This window comes from Zosterops lateralis, assembly GCF_965231275.1.
Source record: "Zosterops lateralis genome assembly, chromosome: 17".
Classification (NCBI taxonomy): Eukaryota; Metazoa; Chordata; class Aves; order Passeriformes; family Zosteropidae; genus Zosterops; species Zosterops lateralis.
The window spans coordinates 5,755,265-5,775,011 of record NC_139777.1 but is presented as its reverse complement, the minus strand read 5'-3'; the positions used below and the strand labels follow the sequence as shown (position 1 = coordinate 5,775,011).

Here is a 19,747-nt window from a genome sequence, read left to right as displayed (position 1 = left end):
AATTAAATTATCAGGGTCAGAGTATAGATCCTGGAGTAGAACTAGTACTTAAACTAATTATTAAAGTTACACATTTCAGATAAAAACTGAAGACTACAGCTGAATTCAGTTCATATTAAAGAGTCAGTTCGACCTTACTTTAGTATCTTCTAGCTTTTTAAAGGTAAATTTTAGCAGCTTTTGATATATTCTTGGTGTTTCCCTATGCTTTTTAAGTTGCTTGAGTAACTTTTCTAAAAACTTGTTAAGATTAGAAATCTATAAAATTGCCATTGTGTTCAAAATACAAAAAACCCCCACAATTTCTGTATTTATGCATTACTACATAATTAAAATACATTGCAGTTACAAGAACCTGTCTATCACAGCACAAGAAAGCTGTCAGCTGCTTTTATACACCAGATTATTTTATCTATGCATTACAAATGTAAATGCATCAGATCTGTCAACCTGAAACATAGAAAGAAGCTGGGCTATTTACCTACTCTGTAATCATCAAAGCTCCTAATTAATTCCAGCTTTGCAAGTTATAGCTTTCAACTATTACACAGACTTATTATTGATTCCAAAAAGTTGTGTTTCCACAAAAAAATAAAAAAATGAGTACCTGTGACTGTCCATGCAAAGGTGCTGGTTTTAACACTGCTCCCATGTCACCAGATGGCAAGTTAGTAACTGTAGCTCTGCCTGGAATACAAACTGAGGATAAACCTTATGTTTATAAATTTATTAGTCTGAAAGTTGGTCTCTTTATTATTTTCAATAAGTAGACATTTCATACCTGTAACACATTATTGCTGCAGACCAATTTTTAGTCTAAATGTCTATTGAGTATTGCAAATTTGTACTTTATTATACATCAGATCTCTGACAGATATTTACAGTAACTGTTCTCACAAAAATCTAAGATAGATCAATGGAATTTTACTTTGCTTTGTGCAAGGCAAAGTGCTGTGCTCGATTTGTACTTTATTCAAAATGTCATGCATGGTGAAATATACAATGACATTTAGAAAATGTTAATATGAACACAATAGAAAATGTTCTAATTCAGGAAAAGATTGTTTTAACTTGAGTAAATCATCCAAGATTTTTCAGAAAACACATCAATTGAGTGTATCTACAAATTGGTGAAATCATATGATGGAATCTCAGTAGTATTCTTGTGATTTCAACTCTTAGCAGATGTTTACCCTGACAGTTAACTACACTCTAAGAACATCACAGCATTTTCAAGGAATGGTTTTTTATATCCCAAGAAAATCACGGCAGATGGCCATTTTCAGAGAATGAACTCCTAGTGTTATATTTATCTTCATTTAATAATCTGCTGTTTTGCTGTAAATGCATTAATTTCTCCATTATTTTTGATCAACATCTTGGTTGTGTTTTTAAGCAAGGAACTGATCACATTTACACCAAGGCACCAAATATTTAAGCAACATTTGCAGAAGGAAATGGAAAACTGTAGCTCAATCAGCTAGAGAAGTGAAAGAAATTAGATAAAGACAAAATCTATGTGGAAAAATGGAGAGAATCACTGGACATTCTCTGCCAGTATAAAAAATAATCACCCTTGTTTTTTCCTTGCAAAAATTAATGAAGTATTTTAAATTTAGTTCTTCCCCCAAAAAAACTGACTAAAGACTAAACTGGTTAAAAAAAAAATCTATAATTAAGTTATATGCTCTCCCAAGTTTGTACTAAAATTTTATTAAAACTCCAGCACACACCAAGTAGAAACTGGAAGGATTTGCCTCATAGTTTACCCACTTCTGCACTCAACTTACAGAATGATGATCTTCAACAACTTGGAGTTATATACAAATGTAATTTTAGCAACTGAACAGTTAGACACTTCTTCAGGCTGGAAAACTCACCTTGCTGTGTGACTGCAGTGGAAGTTGGGACTCCTGCCTGGTGCTGGTTCCCTAAAGCATTCAGGGCATTCTGCACAGTTCCTGCCTGGGAAACCGTCTGCATGACCACGGGGCCCTGAGGCCTCAGGTACTGCTGCCCAGGGGCTGACACAATCTGAAGGACACTTCCTGCAGTGGAGGATTTTAACACACATTAGGGTGCAGAGAGTGGAAAAGAATAAGTGTTCTCTAGCAAAATCTATTAGTGTTGCAAATTCATCACTACTGCTTCAAATTATGTTAAATTTTACCAGACATGCTGATTACACCAATCTGCCAAAAAGGAGGGAAACACTCAAGTGTTCATAGCTGAAGAGGAGTTTCATGGCACAGGGTTATCATTCTAATCTAATTATCTATACAGTATTTGGACAAAATCCAAACAAACAAAAAGTGTTCATTTAGCATTCCCTCTATTTATTTTGCTGGCCACAGAGAATCAAGATATGTTGGCTCTCCTAAATTTGGTACTACACACCACCAGCAAGGGAGATTTGAGAACAAAATGGATTGTAAGTACAACATTCAGCTCAGGGCAATAGTTGGGCCAAAATTCAGAAGCATGCCAATCTTGAAGTATTATTTACACAATTTCAGAATAAACCAAGAATGTTCTCAGTTTTTCTGTTTCTGCCCAGCAGGGAGTTCATATCAAATAATGCCTCACCTTACTTTAGCTGCACTGCATGGGTGTGAAAACAAATCAATTACTAACATTTTTGAAATACAATACACAAAAAGAAAGTAACCATGTCTTTCATTTGATAGGCACTTATTTTTTAAACCAGGGCTACCTTGGCTCACAGAAAACAGGAAGAGCAGGACAGTATAAGCACTAGGGATGGAAAAATCTCCAGCAGCAAGGAACATGGTGGCCACATCAAAACATGAGCATTCTGAATAATAGAAAACTGCCTGTGTTGAAGTCAGTACCTTGTAGCTGCAGGGGCTGCCCTGCAGTGAGCTGGCGGAGCTGACTGTGTGACAAAGTGAACTTGTTCCCTTGGAACTGCAGAGTCACTGGGGTCTCTGGCTGAGCAATCCTGCCTTGTGCTCCTGCTATAGAAGCCAGCTGGGCTATTTTTACTACCTCACCACCTGTTAAGGAGGGAAACAGGTATTAAAAAGAAAAAATCAAAGTGGGAGGCGAGTTGTTCAATATTCACAATTCTACATTTTGGTTAGTAAACTGGTGCTGAAGCGCCTTCCATGCATAATTATAATTAGTGCATCAAAAGTGTCATATAGAAGTTAAGCAGGTATTGCTTTCTATATTTGTTGGACAAACTGGAAAGAAGCTGATTGTTTAAAGGGTAAGAACATCAACATTTTAGAAATTACCACTTTCATTAGCAAAAAAGTTAAGAGCTACCTGAAAACTCATGTGACACTTTGTAACAGAACAAGTATAGACATTAAAGTGAATTTCCACTGCCTTTTCAAGAGCATGAAGGAAGGTTTAAGGAAGAAATTAAATATTCCTATGTGTGGCACATTAAATGCACATTTGAAATTTGCTGATGAAACATGATTTATTTTAAGCAATCTGCATTTAGACAAACCAAAAAGCTTTGAAATGGCAAGGACCAAGCTTTTTGTGATTTAAATGCAGAAAGGTTAGAGGCATTTTAGCATTAAGTTTTACAATATTGGTGTGAAAATTCAGCTTTTGTAAAGGCAGTGCATTTACCCCAGAGATAAAATTAATACATCAGTGCTCAGTACTCTCTACACATGCTAATAGGCAGTGCACATACAACCTTAAAGCAAAGCCTCATCGCTTTTCTCTGCCTAACAGTGTCGACGCTCCTCTCTGCCAGAGAGGCCTTTAGCAGATGGATTAGTGTTTAACATGAAAGGAATAATTAGGAGAGAGCTAAAACATTTGGTCTGAAGGAAGTCTTGCCAGCAGAAGAAACATGCAGAAATAGGAGATTAAGTTGACACCGCTAATGTATGTCCACAGCAATTCTATTGTTTCTTATCCAATTTTCGATTTTCCTTGGTCATAAGCAACGCAAACTGAGCAAGGCTAATCAGAAGAGTGAAAAAAAAACAACGATTCTGTACACATTTTTAGGGTGCCTAGTAACTTAACCTCATTGTAGTACAAAGGTGGGAGAAACCTTGAAAGGGGAGGCCACTTACTAGGCAACCGTGCCTGGGCCTGAGAGGTCAGTACGAGCCTCTGAGGCAGCACACTCTGTTGGATGGTGTGCGGGGGGGGCTGTGGCTGTGGCTGGGGCTGGCCCGGCTGCGGGGCCGGCGCAGAGGTCTGGCCCCGCGGTTTCACAGGGTTGGCTGCGCTAGTTGCTGTGGTGAAGGTCGTTGCGGGCTGGTGTCTTGGAGCACTGGTGGAAGCCTGAGTTGTCTGAAACTGTGCTGCTGCGGCTGCAATCGATAAGGGTTGTTTGTGCAAGCTGTTAGAGGTTTTTAGCTCCGCTCTTTTTAAACAACCTGCATTAAAAAGAAACCTTCCAACAGGATAATCAAATGGCTACAAGAACGGCTTTGTCCTTACAGAGTGGGATTTCTAGCCACGCCTCTTACTCCATCCTATTTTTACAACATTATCTACTTGGAAAGCATTGTTTAAAGGCTAAATAAATACAGAGAAGCACTGTACATTCCCATCTTTGACAGAATATTACACATCTTCGGGGTTTAAATACCAACTGTGGCATATTTATTCCATATGCTAACAGGTTACACAAAGCTTAGTTTTGCATTACACTGGCAGATCATACTGGAGAAACTAGCAGGGAATTTTACTGGCAATTAGTCTGTTGGTATTTTTAAGCCATTAGTATTCTAGACCATTAAGCTAGAGGGAAAAGGAGTTCTATTAAACAGACTAACTTGCATCTGTCTACGCTGAGGTGCAGGTGACCAGGGTGGCACTGACTCCCTTACCTTGATTTGAAGACACCGTAGCAATGGGGGATCTGCCTCGCACTTGTCCCTGCTGAGTCACCGTGGCCGTGGTCACTGTGCGTTGGACTTGAGTGCTTGGGAAAACTACAGTCCTGCCCTCAGGCTTCTGACCATACTGAACGGGCTGGAACAACCTGGAAAGAGCAGGAAAAGTCAAAATCTATAGGAAGATCATAGTTTGGCCTTTAGAAACAAACTCTGTCCTCCAAGGAACATATAAACAGATCATGTCTGATGCTAATCTTCCTGCAGAAGACCCATCACTTCACAAGCTTCCTGAGTAAACATTGTAGAAAGTGATTTTGTTAAATCTAAGAAAGAAAACTTTCATTGCTGTAAACCTAGCTTAAAGGAGGATGCTTCAGAATTACAGCAAACATCTTAAAGAGGCTAGGTCAATATCTGAGAAAAGATATATCTGAAGATATCTGAAAAAAGGGCTTCCATATAATCTCCAGAGAGACATCAATATGCTGCAGGTCATCAGGCAGCTCTCTCTTGCATTAGAAAAACAGTTCTGCATTACTTTGAGCACACTACTTCACTAGAGGAAAAATACTTAAAAAAGATGTACTGCTATAAAAATTCATATGTCTCCTACATAACAGTGAGAGCACAGCTCACACTGCAGGTCCAACTTAGTCCTGAATTATCCTCCTGCTAATTCTTCAAAACAACATTCAATTGCCATAAACAAGGTCCAAGAACAAAGCTCATCTGCTGCTGAAGTAAGGACTATGGGAAATCCATCAACAAACTTCAAACGGAATAGTATGCCCCAAAGAACAGAATTCTTATTTTCGGAGGTAAACACAAAAGCAAGAGAAAAATTAAATACAAAGGTAAGCCTGAGGTTTTGTGTGATCCCATCTGCAGAGATGCAGAGAGAACTCAGTAAAGACTGCAACAGAACCACCTTTTGCTGCTGTAATTCCAGCTTAGAAGGAGTACAGGTGTACACACCTGCTTGGTTTGAGCTTCACTGGGTTGGGCCTCGCCGGTGGTGGAGGGGAGCTGTAGATTTCTTCAATCAACTTTCTAGTAACCTTTTGTTTTGGCAACATTTGTGCTTCATAATGAGTCATTTTGTCTTCCATTCCAATGAGATCAAAAAGAGACAGGTCTGATTCCTAGGGATTTCAGAAAATTGTTTGTTTTACGTGATGACCCACACAGTTAAGTCCTCATTATGTTCAATGCTGAATTAAATTTCTATATATTAACTTTTTAACTTCAAATAAATGGTGTAAGTTTAAGAAATAAACTATTAATTATTAGCCAAAACTGTCTAGAAACCTTAGAAATAAATCTTAAACTGACAGTCCCATTTTAAGCATTAGAAAAAAAAGAACTGAAATCATTAGCCATTTATGGAAATAAAAGAAAAACACACTTAACAATTCTCCATATATCATAGTTTCCAAAGAATTAAATAGAATTCTCTGAAGGTTAACTATCAAGCTTAAATGCCAAACTATAATTTAGAAGTAGAAAAATATGAAGGATGGAAATAAAATTAAACAAAAAATGTCAGCTGCTCCATTACTCATACTTCTTTTATATTTTTTATCATATCAAGAAGTGGGATCACTTGTTTAACAATAACAGAAAGAGTAGTACTTCAAATGGATTGACAGAAGAGTACTAATTTAGTCACTGTAACAGAATGTTTATGTGAAAAAGTCTTGCTTTCCTTCGGCTAGTGAAAGCAAAAAGAAAATTGCAGAATGCCATAAATAAGCACAGTGCTACCCAGAGTCACTTCAGTGCTGGAAAATTCCTGCAAACACGAGAATAATGAAAGCAAAGGTAATTCCACTTTGAACAAGTAGTTCATGAAAAATTACTGTTTACAAACCACTTGAAAAGCTCAAACCACTATGACAAAAAAAGAGATGCAGCAAGAACATACTTAGTACAAGAAAACACACATATAAGAAAACAATAGTAAGTACTGAAATTCTGCCAGGGCACTAAGAGAGGAAAAAAACCTGAACTTTTCTACCGACCTTCCAAATATCCCTTTCCAGGGCTCGCAGCACCAGAGAGGCTGTTCTGTATTCCAGTGTTTCTGATACAAAAGAGGAGCTCGAAAGCCGGGGGTTTATCAGATCAGGGTGGTTACAAATCCGCTGCAGCTGCATCAGGACGTGCAGGACACTGATGAAGTGTCCACTTTTGAGGGCTTCCTGGGTTCTACCAAATAAATTATACAGAAAGACATTGATTTATGTGTAGCTTTTATGGAGTTGTGCCTAAATCAGCAAGGTGAGAATGAGCAATGCAGTATTTTATGCAAAAGTCTTTGAAAAAGTTTAGATTTCACCAAGGTCTTCTGCAGTATCTTAAGCAGCACCATACCAAAAGTAAATTTGGAAAAGTGAAACCTAAAGACCCAGTGCTGCCTTCCAATCAAATAAATCCCATCCAGCTCCCTATCCTCTCCCTGCTTTGTTTCTGTCTCACCCCCGCACCTATCATTTACCACTGGTGGGGGGGTGGTGATGAAAAACTCTGGGCTTTAAAAAAATGAAGAATCACTCTTTAAAGACAAATGCTAAAACAGTGTAGTAGAAGACCTGACCATCATAACTCGATTCTTAAGTCCCAGAGGCAAATGCATGCTTTTCACAAGGCCATAGCATCACCTGCTGTAATTCTAGCCTATAATGCAATCACATTTTATTCACGGGTCATAATAGAAAATCTCAGAGAAACACCAAAACACTTCCCCCCATGACAATCATTTCTTTCCTTGCTTAAGCACTACAAGTGACAGCATTTTACATTAACTGTTTCAAGCCCTTACCCTGGCTGTAATATGACATCCTCATACATGGCTTTTTGTCGACTAGACAGACGGCACTTGAGCACATGCTCATATTTCTTTGCGAGCTGCTTTTCCACATCTCTCTTTGATCTCCGCAAAATAAATGGCTGAATCATCTGAAATGTTGCAGAATTGAGAGGAAAAAAATTCTCACTTCAAAGAGTTTATAACAGGAAGCTAAACTTATTCACACCTAACAGATTTGATGTGATAAACTGCATATGCTATATATAATCATACTGCTATGCACACAGTTGTATAGACATTAATTTGCTCTTTAATTTCTGCATGTCATGCTTCAAAATCTGAGCCCTGGATTATTTTTAAAAGAAATCTCCACACTCTTCTGGTAGCAGAACCCTCTGCTTTCAGCAGGATTTTCTGTCTAAACTGAACAAAGTGTTAAGAAAGGACACAAATTCTGATCTGAACAAGATATTTTTATTCCCCCTCTCCTCAACAGCATTACTACTGTAGTAGGACGAATGAGAAAAAATGACAACATACTCTGTGCAACCTGATGACCAGTTTATGGCAATAATCCTGGTTCTCCTCATTAGGCGCTTTTACTGGAAAATCCAGGTAAGGTCTGGAAATTCCCGGAATCAAAAAATGTACCATGGTCCACAGCTCCATCAATGTGTTATGCAAAGGAGTGTCTATCAGAAGCAAACGATGCTGGCTGTAAACAAGAAAAGATTTTTAATTGACTGATTACTGTGTTTTTCAGATACACAGAAAAATTATATAGATATAATAAAATTAAACCTAGGATAAAGTATCTTTTCAAGCTTGAATATACCACCAAATAGCTTCTCCACTGCAGAGTATCAGAACATACAAGAGAATCTGTTTGGGAGCACAGAACACCAGCAAAGAAGAATTACAGTGATATGATAGTGGAAACAAAAAGATCTCAAGCATTTCTCTGAATCCTGAGGGTTTCAAATAAAAGCACTTCTCTATAGGTGCATGCTGCTCAGGAATTTGGGCAGACCAAGTCAAGAGGGTTTTTCATAATCAGTTTTAAGAGAACTGTGTGACACGAAAAGAGAAAAAAACCACTGGCAGCAGGAAATCAATTCTCTGCTATGTACCTGCGGAGATTGAAAAGTGCCTCCCAGTGTTTCTCAGTCATATTCTTTATTTGCTGCATCTCATCTACTATTAAGTATTTCCATCTCATTTTCATGAATGCTGTGTGGCCTTTGAACAGCTGCTTGTAGGAAGTGATGCACACATTGAAGCTGTTGGGTTCTGTCCATTCCTATGGAAAAGGAAAGAAAGGATGAGATGGAAAAGTTAAGGCAGAACTCTCAAATATCTTACAACCAGCTACTTCTTTACTAAAAAAACCCAAATAAGACAAATATATACAGGCTAAATATCTCAGGCAATAGTGTAAGAGTTGCAAAATACAGCACCTGTCTTTTTGCCCTAAGTTCTCTTTGGCTCCCAAAGTAGAGAAGTATTTTCAAGCCTGGGCACCAGCGTTTCAATTCCAGCTCCCATTTCAGTATGTTACAGCTCCGGACAACAACAAGGTGAGGGCCCCAGTTCCCTACAGAAGGGAAAACACAGCAGTTAACACTGGAAGGAGACTCCTTACAATGCATGTGGCTTATATTCTCCCTTGATTTTGTAAGTGAATTGCACTAAATTAATCATTAAAAGTGAGATCCAATAACAACAGAGGTATTTTAATGACTAATCTACTCCTGTCATTAAACAATTTGTAAGGCTTTTCTGTACTAGTAAGAATTTAGAAGTATTCAGAAGAATCTCTAGAGGGTAACAGGCTGATCAGACACTATACTTGACTTGATAGCACCCTTGTCACAAAATATCAGAAAGTTATTCTGACACAATCTTACTCCTATCATTAACTAACGCCTGATATGCTTCAGTAGGGAAAAAAAGTGACCCTAGCCTACAATTCACAAAGATTATGCTGGCCCAGTACCTGTCTAAAACTGTTAGCCAAATGAACTTACCTTCATTACAAGCCAAATGGGCAAAAAAGGCAATAATTTGCACTGTTTTTCCAAGCCCTGCCTCATCTGCCAGGATGCCATTGAGATTCTTCCTGTACAGCTTTGCCAGCCAATCCAGCCCAATCTTCTGATATTCTCTGAGAGACCCATACAACAGTGCTGGAGTGTTGTATTTTACCTGTAACATGAATAATTTGAGATTTTTTTCCTGAGCTAAATTCACGGAGCATGGCATAAAGCATAAACATTCTATAGGTAACTCAGGAAAAAAAAATGCAATTTCTTGCTAAAAGCTACAAAATAATGAAGAAAAAAGCATTCTTTATGCAAACATCAGCACATAGAGTAACAGAAAATAGGGATTCTTACTGCTGTTGTTATCCTGGAGCTGCCTTTAGGTAACAACATCTCTGCTGCAGCAGCGACTTCTGCTATGTCTCGCACGTTCTTCTTGGGAGGACTCGACCTGTCCACGCTCTTGTACTGGTCAATGCTGAGAAGGGAGTCTATGAGGACAACTTCTTTCTGGGGACTTTCCCTATCAGACATGTGGTCTTCCATTTCTGGGAGAGAAGGAAAAATTACAGTGGTATCTAAAATAAATTTCAGTAGCAGTTACTCAAAGGAACTGAGATAACCAGGATTCAGATATGGGTCTAAAGGAGGCAGCTAACTTTTAAAAGCAATGCTATAATTTTCAAGCTAGTTCAGGTAAAATGCAAATAGCCTAAGCTCAGGTTCATGTACATGTCCTGGACATTCACACAATCCAGGCTAACATGACCATTAGCTTTCCACAACTTCGAGGGAGGTCCTCTCATTCTATTTAAAACCTATCTTCAAGTATGTAGTTCTGTATCATGTTAGCATAGAACAGAGGTGTAATTACAGCTACCTAGGAAGTGTGCTGCTTAATTCATTGTAGAGAGGCTTTTCTATGGCCAGTATTGTTCTTGAAAATCTCATACATCTTTACTTTAAGACAGGCAAACACTGCCCTCTTTTCACAAACTGTGAAATTTTAAATGTGATTCCCTCAATATGTGTTTTCCCCTAGAACAAAATGTCTTTTCAGAGAGTCCTGAAGAACCAAGCAACTTATTTCACCTTTTATATCAGCACAACTCCTCCTAAACATAGAGTAATTTACCTTCCTCACTGCTCTCCTCTTCACTGTCAGGCTTCGGCTGGGGCCAGTGAAAATTTTCTGCAAAGGCACCTTCATACATCTTTACCAAATCTTCCAGAGGCAATTCAGCTGAAGGTCATTAAAGGATAGAAGTTTAAAAATACCAAAACTTGAAACAATAGATACTATTAATTATAATCACATTACATTCTTCACAATTGCATAAAGCCAGTTCTCTAATCAGAAGTTAACTTCAGAGGTAATTATTAAGTGAATTATGGCAGTATTTATTTAATAACCTTGATTACAGAGAACATTTGGCATTACACCAAGTAGTTTACGCTCATACCTTGCTTTTTATTGTGTTACAGACACCCTACAATCCTCAGTAAATCCCCAGCTGGGAAGGCAGGGGCATCAAATCAAGCTGAGTGGTCAGAATGCAAGACTTCAAGAGTTTCAAAACTGAGTTGTAACTCCCAGGATCCCTTGTCTGAGCTGTTAAAGTAGGAATGTACATGCTGGCAGTGGCCAATCAATCAGCAAACATTCTCATTAGGAACTTGGCTGACTGGCCAAGGGTTATAATCCCTCCAACTGGCCAGTTCACTGCAGCCACTGAGCTGCTAAACAGACCAAACAAACAGATTTGGAAACCGCATGTTCATCGCCAGGCACGCTCAGCCTAATGGGCAGCCTGCCTCCAAAAATCTGCTTTCACCAGGGTAACTGACACATCTCTATGGGGTACTTTGCACACACCAGGCTCAGCATAGCAATTACATTGCTAATGAGAGAGCTGCTAGCCAGAGCACTGTCCCTAAAAGCTCTTTATCTTCAAATATTTATACCTGCCCTTCAAGATCAGCACTTAAGTGCCCTTTTGGACCTACCACATCAGTCACAAAACTCTTCTGAGATACTCAAGACAGTAGATGATAAAATTTCCATGTTCAATCTGATACAACCGTGGTTTTAAGTGTTTTATCATGCACTCCTAGAACTCAGGTTGTGAGTCTTGGTGTAAGGTTTTAATGCAGTGCTTCACTAGAGAACGACTTTTTCTCAAGCCACCTGGCGTGATAACTAGGACTGCTTTATAAAGTGCAGATGTCCATCATCATCCCACAAACTGCTGCAGCTTTCCAAACAGAAAAAAACTAAATACAGACTACACAGGACTGAATGTCTGAATGTACACAATTTCCCATCTCTAATCCTCTTTACAAATCTAACAAGTGCTGTGTGTTTCCAGCTGCTGTTTCAGAGCTCAGCCCAGAGAAAAATCAAGCCACATGCCTACCTTCTTTGGCTAGATTAGACAATTCAGTTTGATGGTTTATGTTTCCTTCTTTAGCTTCTTGTTCTTCAATTGTTTCTTCTTCATCTTCAACTACAAGAAAAACAAATGCAAATCTTGGATTAAAATTATACAATAATTCAGGAGGCTTGTAATTCTATACCCCTGAAGTGAACAAGCACAGAATATTCTGCAGGATTTAAAAAGAATTAAAGATGTATTGAATACAAGATACACTAAGAGCAACTATATGTAGCATTTAAAAGATAAATGAACAGGAGAGAAGCACTTCTGCCTCAAGACAGAAGGCAGTTAAATGTTGATTGACAGTGTTCACTACAGGTTGTTCTATAGCTTTAAACAGGGGAGTTCCTTTGTCAGGAACATGACAGAGTGGTCACCACAAGAAAGGACCCAAAGCAAATGGGTATTTCAGTCTAAAATCCTCAAAAGAACTTCAAGACCATTAGTAAGGTCTATGAAATAATGAGGACAGAAAGCATTAAAATTCACCAATATTGATGGCAGTATAATTTCACGGAAAATGTTATTTTCAAATTTTCACTGGGGCCCTTTTAGGGATAATTTACTATTTAATTGACTATTTAATGTCTCGAAGAAATATATGAAAGTTGGTATTTGGTATATGAAAAGCACTGAACCCACACAGTAACAGACTAACAGACTGTGGGTTTAATATTCAACTTATATACTATGCTATGGATGCAAAATTTTGAGAAGCGGCTTACCTTCCTCATCAGTTAAAGATGTGCTTGCCTTTCTTTTCCTTCCAGATGATGAACCCCCCTAGCATTAAATAATTGTAATATTTAAAATCATAGAAAACAGAAGATAAGCAGAGGGATTTGTTTGTTTTTTAAAGACAACAAAACATGCCTTGCAGTCCCAAAAGCATTTCCTGATACACACTTAACACCTATTAACACTTCCCTGGTCATGCAAAACCAGAAACTCTGCTTCTGAACTGATGGGAGTGTACAGTCAGCCACTTCCAGTGCTTGTGGGTCAAATTATTCAGGTCCAGCTGTGGCATAAAACTTTTAGCCAGGATGCCTCAAGGACTAAATTTTTTCACTAGTCAATAAAAAAGGGATATGGCACAGGCCTACAATTGTCTCAGCTGTCCACTGCCCTCCGTAGAATTGCTTAGCCTGTGCCAATTAATTCTCACAGCCAGTGCTGGGCCACGGTTTGGCTGAAAACACATGCTAAGCCTTGCTCCCAGCAGGAAATTGAGATGCAGGCATTCTGGTTGGTGGAGGGGGAGTATTCCAGCACATGGGCATCAGCTGTGCCATGGCAGATGGCTCAGGGCCTCAGATCCCTTGTCCATTTTTTTCCAGTTGCACAGACACAGCCAAGGAGTCCTTAGCACACATTTCATCCAGGGAAAAACATATCCACGTTTCATTCAGTTTGATCCATTCTTTAACATACACCTTCATGTCTCAGCAGATTAATCTCTGCTGAACACCTGAAAACACATTCCATGCCCCACAAAGTCTAGCCCTGGCTACTGCAGATGAAACTTCTGCCCAATTCTGGCAATTAATTTGTACAGTTTTTTGGTCTTCAATCTCAGAATGAATGATTCACAGCCACTAAAGACATGTACCAACCACAATCCACTTCCCTTCCTGACTAGAAAAAAAAAATTATACTTGTGCTTGTGACTGAATGTTCATTTGTCAGTAACTACAGTGAAATCTTATCATCACTATGTACTTAAAAAAAATCACCTTTACCAAAACTTTTTCATATATATAGTCACATTTCAACTAATTTGATGGCTTTTTCAAAAAACAGAAAGACTTACCATTTCACTGTCTTTTTCCAAATAAAGGTCTTCTTTTGTATCCTTACCTGGAAAATTATTACACTTGATGTATGTATTCATCACTTAGCAATTTTACATTTCTTACATGAACTTTTAAATGTATTCAAAACACAAGAAGTATTAACAAAATCTAGCACAAAAACATAAAAACCCATAACTCATGATTCAGATCTATTCACAACCTATTATTAGCAACTCACAATTTTACTGCCAACAAGATTAACCTGCACTGAGTGAAATTATATAAAACAATATCATCAGAATTCAGACTACATTTCTTATGAAATGGAATACAATTACCTTTCCTTGAAAATCTCTTTAAATTCAAAGCTTTTTTCCTTTTCTCTTGAAATTCAATTTGCAGTTTAATTTCAACAACCTGAAATGTAAAGCAAGTCTAATAAAGCACTTTTATTTTACAAATAAACTACTGAAGATGAAAGAACCACCACAAACTGCACAAATCTTAGTTAGTGAGTACCTTACCTGTTCAATGTTAGACCAGAAATACTCTATTTCTCTAGCAATGGATGCTGCAATCCTCCTCAGTTTGTTCTGTTCTTCCCTTTTAGCTCGTTCTTCATTAAGTTTCTTTTCTTCATGGTAACGAGCCACAGTTCTTACCATCTAAAATACCATGAAATACTGAATTAGGTTACTTCAAAATAGAAACCATTGCATTTCTTAAGATTATAGTAGTTATCAGCAGCCAGATGTTGACCATAGCTTTACACACAGAGCACTTACCTCCAGTATTTTTAATTCTTACCATGCCAGTAAAGCAACAGACATGAAACTCACAGAAAAAAAAAATACAACTATAACTAAGAAATCAAGTAGGAAACTCTTAATTCACTCTCTGAATACAAAAATTAGAAAAAATTTCACTGAAATTAGCAGCAAACACACAAAAGAAAACTTTTTTTTCAGATAGCACATATGAAGTCACAGAAATCACACCACAAAATGTCAGAGACCAAAGCTAAAATGAGTTCAAAAAGAGTGTACATACATGAGTGAAAGATCAGTCAATGGCTGTTAAGACTGACTTGATTGCAACCTTTAGCTCAGGAGGTCCCTAAAACATTGACTTCCAGAAGTTTGAAGCATAATGCCAGAGGAAGGATCATTTCACATTTGCCCTTCCTGTTTCTCCTATTCTTAAAAACCTACCATTGGCCACAAATGGAAATCCACATTTAAATTACATTCAAAATGTACATATTTACTGTACAAAACAATACACTTATTTCAATACTTTGCTTCTGAGTTCCCATCATTTCAGAATAAACTGTAGAAAACAACATGGTAATTTAAACTAATGACCTTCAGTTGCTCTCTTCATTACCCTAAACTGGTCATAAATTATCAAGAAAAGATACAACATTGCTAGTACCCATAGAAAACCCTTGCTTACTGTAAAATGTAACAGATTTTATATAATTCATCTCACACCATACAAATTTTCATTCCACTACTGTATTCCTGCTGTGCTGCTCTCTTCCCCTATGGAAATAGTTCTCTACCATGTTTCCACTACTGTCTTTACTCTTATTTTTCTATGAGATTGAGGGGAAAAAAAAAGAAAAACTAGACAGACAACCACACCCAATGGAAGTTATTTACAAAATTCTGTATTTACTCTTCATTGGCAGGAAATAACTCATTTGTGAGACAGGCATGACAACTCTAATTTTTATTTAAATACAACCCAGTCAACATATTGAGTGGGTTCCTAAACAAGCTATTTGATTTCCAAAGGAATAAAATCCACAAACTGGTATTTGCATCCACAATTTGTACAATTATCCAGTCTGTCTCAGGTGCCATATCCAAAACTGATAACACAACTTCTCATTTGAGGTAGAAGTTAGTGCCTCATCTTTCCTTTACTTCTATCTGTAGCAAAAGATATTTCAATAGCTTTGCTACCAAACTGAGTGATATCAACATTTATTGTTCTGAGTTATAAAGTATTTTTCAAATACCTTCTTAGCAGTTGCCATCTTCCACTTTCTCTCCTGAGCAAAATCAGTTGCCATCCACTGCATTTCTTCCAGCAAATAGTCCCAGTGGGATTTTGGTCTTGGAGCCTCCTGGAGTTTAGGCAGTCGCCTGGGGGACCATAAACCTTCCTTTCTCAGTTCTGCTATCCGCTGATGGATTTGATTTTCCTTGAAAAGAAGTACAGAGACTTACAATGAAGCTGCAGAATGCAGCACCTGAAGTCAGAGAATCGGAGAAAAGCAGTAATTGCTCCCACTTTATTAAATTAATTGACAGGAAAAGAAAAGGTGTAAAAGCATGGCACAGAAAGTATCTTACCAGCTTGACTTGCTCAGCCAGCTTGTCTTGAGAGTTTTCCTGCGGCACCACTGCTGCATTCTGAGCTGGGCTTTGTGTTTTAGGTGCTGCTGCTGCTGCTGCTACAGCTACGCCAGGAGGCTTGGAAGCAACAGGAGACAGGGACTTGTTTGTTGCTGGAGAGGTCCTGTTTGTTTGCACTGGGTATGGAGAGGGCGGTGTTGTGCCTGGGATCGCTGCTGGAGCGATGGATGAGGTAGGTGGCAGTGGATTTGCTGCAAGACGCTGAGAACTCTGAGCAGGATCTGCAGATGGTCGTGTCAGAGTCACCGTCTGCCCAAGAAACACACTGGTTACTGATGAGTTGAGGATTCAATACTTAGTCCACACTACAGCAGAACGCAACAGAGACTAATTTAATAACAAATGTGCACCTGCATTTTTCCAGGGAAAGGATTTAAGCATCCAGTGGAATTCAAAGATGAAGACAGCACTCTTAGATATGGAAACAAACAAACACACGTCCACCCCACCAAGGCTCCTGTACCTGTTGCTGTATCGTGGCCTGGGGCTGCGACACTTGGCTGGCCGCCTGTCCTTGCACGTGGATGGCCGGTGGCACCTGCTGCTGGAGCGGCGCCGGAAGCGGAGCAGTCGTCAGGGGCACGCTTTGGGGCTGGATCTTCACCTGGATCTGCGGCTGGGCCGGGGGTTCCACCAGCTGGGGCTGCTGCTGCTGCTGCTGCTGTGGGAGCTGCAGGGTGGCCGGGAGCGAGGCCATGGGCACGTTGGCGGGCTGCAGGCGCGCCGGCAGCTGCGGCGGTGGCGTGTGCAGGCTGGCCGCATTCTGCACAGGAGGGCCCTTGGAGGGGTCGTACTGCTGCTGGCTCTGCTTCTGCCCCGTCAGCTGCACCGTCTGGGGAGTGGGAGGCATCCCACCTGCAGGGCAAGAGGAGACACAGCCCAGGTGAGATTAAAGCATCCCGTGCTCTCTGGTGAGTTAAGGAGGAAATCGACTGTGGATAGAGCGGTTTTGTTACTTACTTTGCCACAAGACACCATCACTTGAAAATACCACATCACAATCACAAAATAAATCACCATTACAATAAACAACAAAGTACTTCATGCACGGGACTATAACTAGAATTTGGAGCACAGCAACTAAAAAAGAGCATGTCAATATAGGTCTTCTAAATTTTGTACACTCAAAAAAAAAGGGACTGGTGAGCTAATGGAATTTAACCTAAAAAAACAGCATGAAGTCTACATACTACTCAGTTCTTTCTAAGAACGCATTCACTCTAACACATATTCTAAAGCTTGGCATAACTAATGAATAAAAATTTGTCATGATGTTCCAATTAGGTGGTTTCCTTTTCATAAATCATTGGTTCAGTTCCAGAATTCTCAGACTGGCCATTTTGCATCAGCACCTGTGACGTATTTCCATGCCCACATGCACCTTCGGAGCCCGTCACTCAGCTCCTTAAACAAACCAGGCATTGCATACCAAGTATTAATTTACATGGAGAAGTGTGTGGTGGGACTAGGATCTTGGCAGGCCAGAAGGCCAAGTTTCTAGTTCCATCACCAACATCTCCTTGTGAAATTAATGTGCAGCTGGCATGTGGTGACACAGTACCTTGTGCCGTTGGCATTAGCTGTTGAAGAGGAACTCCTGAAGCCACACCCGGGTGCTGAAAAACCATCCCATGACGGCCCACTTCAATTCGTGGTCTCTTAGACGAATCTGTGATATTCAAATTCCATTTATGGCATGGTATAATGGAATGGGTTCAATTTCACAAAGCAAACTACTACACATGATTCCAACATGAGCTCCGAAAGCTACAGCTACTGTACATGTGTAGCATTTATGAAGAACATGCTCCATGGGCAGAGTCCCTCTGACTTCAAGTTGGCCATCTCCAATCTTCTTAGCCAGAACAATCAACCTAACCGTGTCTCCATGCCTGTCAAATCAAGGCCTATCTACTGGGAGTGGAGTGCACTCTTCCCACAGCACCAGTCACAGTAGATAGCCCTAAGGACCTGGCGATTCCCAAGGTGAGGCAAAAATGTATTCCAAGAGTTACAGAACAGTGGGCTCCAATCACTGTTTGGAAAAAGAAAGAGGATGGAAGTGGAATTGTGCCTGTGGAACGTACCTGCTGGTGCAAGGGCCTGCTGCTGTCTCTTAAAAGCTTCAATCTCTATGGTGCTCACAGTCCCCGTCGCTGGAGTCCCTGTATGCGTTTGCTACAGGGAAAAGAAAACAAATCACAGAAGTTCAATCTGCAAATGGTCTGACACCAGGAGAGAATTTACAAACGGATCTAAGGAGGCCAGCACAGAACAAGTCCTTCAGAACAGCTGTACAACAAAGGAAACAAGATTCATTCAATATCTGCCATGAAGTTTCAGCTGTCCACAATGAACAGATACTCTTCGTTGAGTTTAAATTTTACAGTGATTAATAATGCACACCTACATTTTGTTAAGTGATACCAAACTCAGGAAAATGGGATATGTAAAAAATAAAATATTTTTGTTACTTTTTTTTAATTAATGGAAATGTTCATCGGTGTATTACATCTATGTGGAAAATCAGTAACAGGCAAATTCATCCTGAAAACAGTTTGAGGTTATTTGGGTCTCCAGCACACTCACTCTCAGGATGGAGCTTTGTGAGAGTTACTATTGAAATATTTCAGGAAAAAGCTAGGAAGATGGAATTAAGAACCTCAGCCAAAGTACACAAGTTCCAGTTCCAGTTTTCCAGATGCCGGACTTGTACCTGTTTGCACAGCTGGCAAAATGAGTCTCATGAATAAACTCAGGGAGGAGAAACAATATTGCCATAAGGCTAAGGTGACATCACAGCTCACCAGAAATTACTACCCATTTTGTCTGAGGATAAACAGCACACAAACCATGAATTAACAAGCATGGAAGAGTTTGTTGATATTGATATCGAGATGCAAAAGGAATCACTGGGCTCAGATTCAGCAAGCTGGAATTTAGCTTCAGTAAGATTACACAGTGCATTCAAACTTTATTTTTAAATCACTACATTTAATATTGGCAATGATGGCAAGAACCTATCCCAAAGAATCCTTTCAGCATCAAGCACAGCTGACAGGCTCACGTACAGGATTACTGAGGCAAACAAATTTGGGTATATGGCAATTTTCATGTTCTTTGGGTCCTCAGCACACTGGCAAGTACTTGTTAATGTCCATCAGTGTCTGTGCAAGTCCAATTCCTTTCAGTGAGTTTCCAAGTAATTTTTAAATTCTCCTCAATATTTGGCCATGCTGCACCAAATATTCTACTATGAAACTTAATATGAGAAAAATAAGGGCTATCCCAAAAAACATTTGAAGAGATTCCATCAGAAAATACAAACTTTATGTATGTCAGTCTCTGAATCCTGGGAAATTAATTAATTTAGCACTCTAGTTCTCAAAGTGCAC

General features: G+C 39.2%; 1 protein-coding gene across 7 annotated transcripts in view; it reads right to left on the bottom strand.

Annotated features, from left to right (window-relative positions):
* Window positions 1-19,747, bottom strand: part of EP400 (E1A binding protein p400) — a 47,049-nt gene that overhangs the window by 19,227 nt on the left and 8,075 nt on the right. For 5 of the 7 annotated variants that reach the window (XM_083873784.1, XM_083873786.1, XM_083873788.1 and 2 more), the window contains 24 exons: window positions 18,440-18,530; window positions 17,914-18,021; window positions 16,816-17,207; window positions 16,290-16,601; window positions 15,953-16,138; window positions 14,451-14,591; window positions 14,265-14,343; window positions 13,944-13,990; window positions 12,856-12,913; window positions 12,110-12,199; window positions 10,828-10,935; window positions 10,047-10,240; window positions 9,678-9,855; window positions 9,108-9,244; window positions 8,781-8,950; window positions 8,191-8,365; window positions 7,663-7,799; window positions 6,863-7,049; window positions 5,817-5,983; window positions 4,833-4,987; window positions 4,068-4,310; window positions 2,853-3,017; window positions 1,881-2,048; window positions 608-699 (listed from right to left, as the gene is read on the bottom strand). In XM_083873784.1, the coding sequence (XP_083729910.1) occupies window positions 608-699; window positions 1,881-2,048; window positions 2,853-3,017; window positions 4,068-4,310; window positions 4,833-4,987; window positions 5,817-5,983; window positions 6,863-7,049; window positions 7,663-7,799; window positions 8,191-8,365; window positions 8,781-8,950; window positions 9,108-9,244; window positions 9,678-9,855; window positions 10,047-10,240; window positions 10,828-10,935; window positions 12,110-12,199; window positions 12,856-12,913; window positions 13,944-13,990; window positions 14,265-14,343; window positions 14,451-14,591; window positions 15,953-16,138; window positions 16,290-16,601; window positions 16,816-17,207; window positions 17,914-18,021; window positions 18,440-18,530 (3,780 nt within the window). The remainder of the gene's footprint in view (window positions 1-607; window positions 700-1,880; window positions 2,049-2,852; window positions 3,018-4,067; window positions 4,311-4,832; window positions 4,988-5,816; window positions 5,984-6,862; window positions 7,050-7,662; window positions 7,800-8,190; window positions 8,366-8,780; window positions 8,951-9,107; window positions 9,245-9,677; window positions 9,856-10,046; window positions 10,241-10,827; window positions 10,936-12,109; window positions 12,200-12,855; window positions 12,914-13,943; window positions 13,991-14,264; window positions 14,344-14,450; window positions 14,592-15,952; window positions 16,139-16,289; window positions 16,602-16,815; window positions 17,208-17,913; window positions 18,022-18,439; window positions 18,531-19,747) is intronic. The other 2 variants (XM_083873787.1, XM_083873790.1) reach the window with 2 other exon arrangements.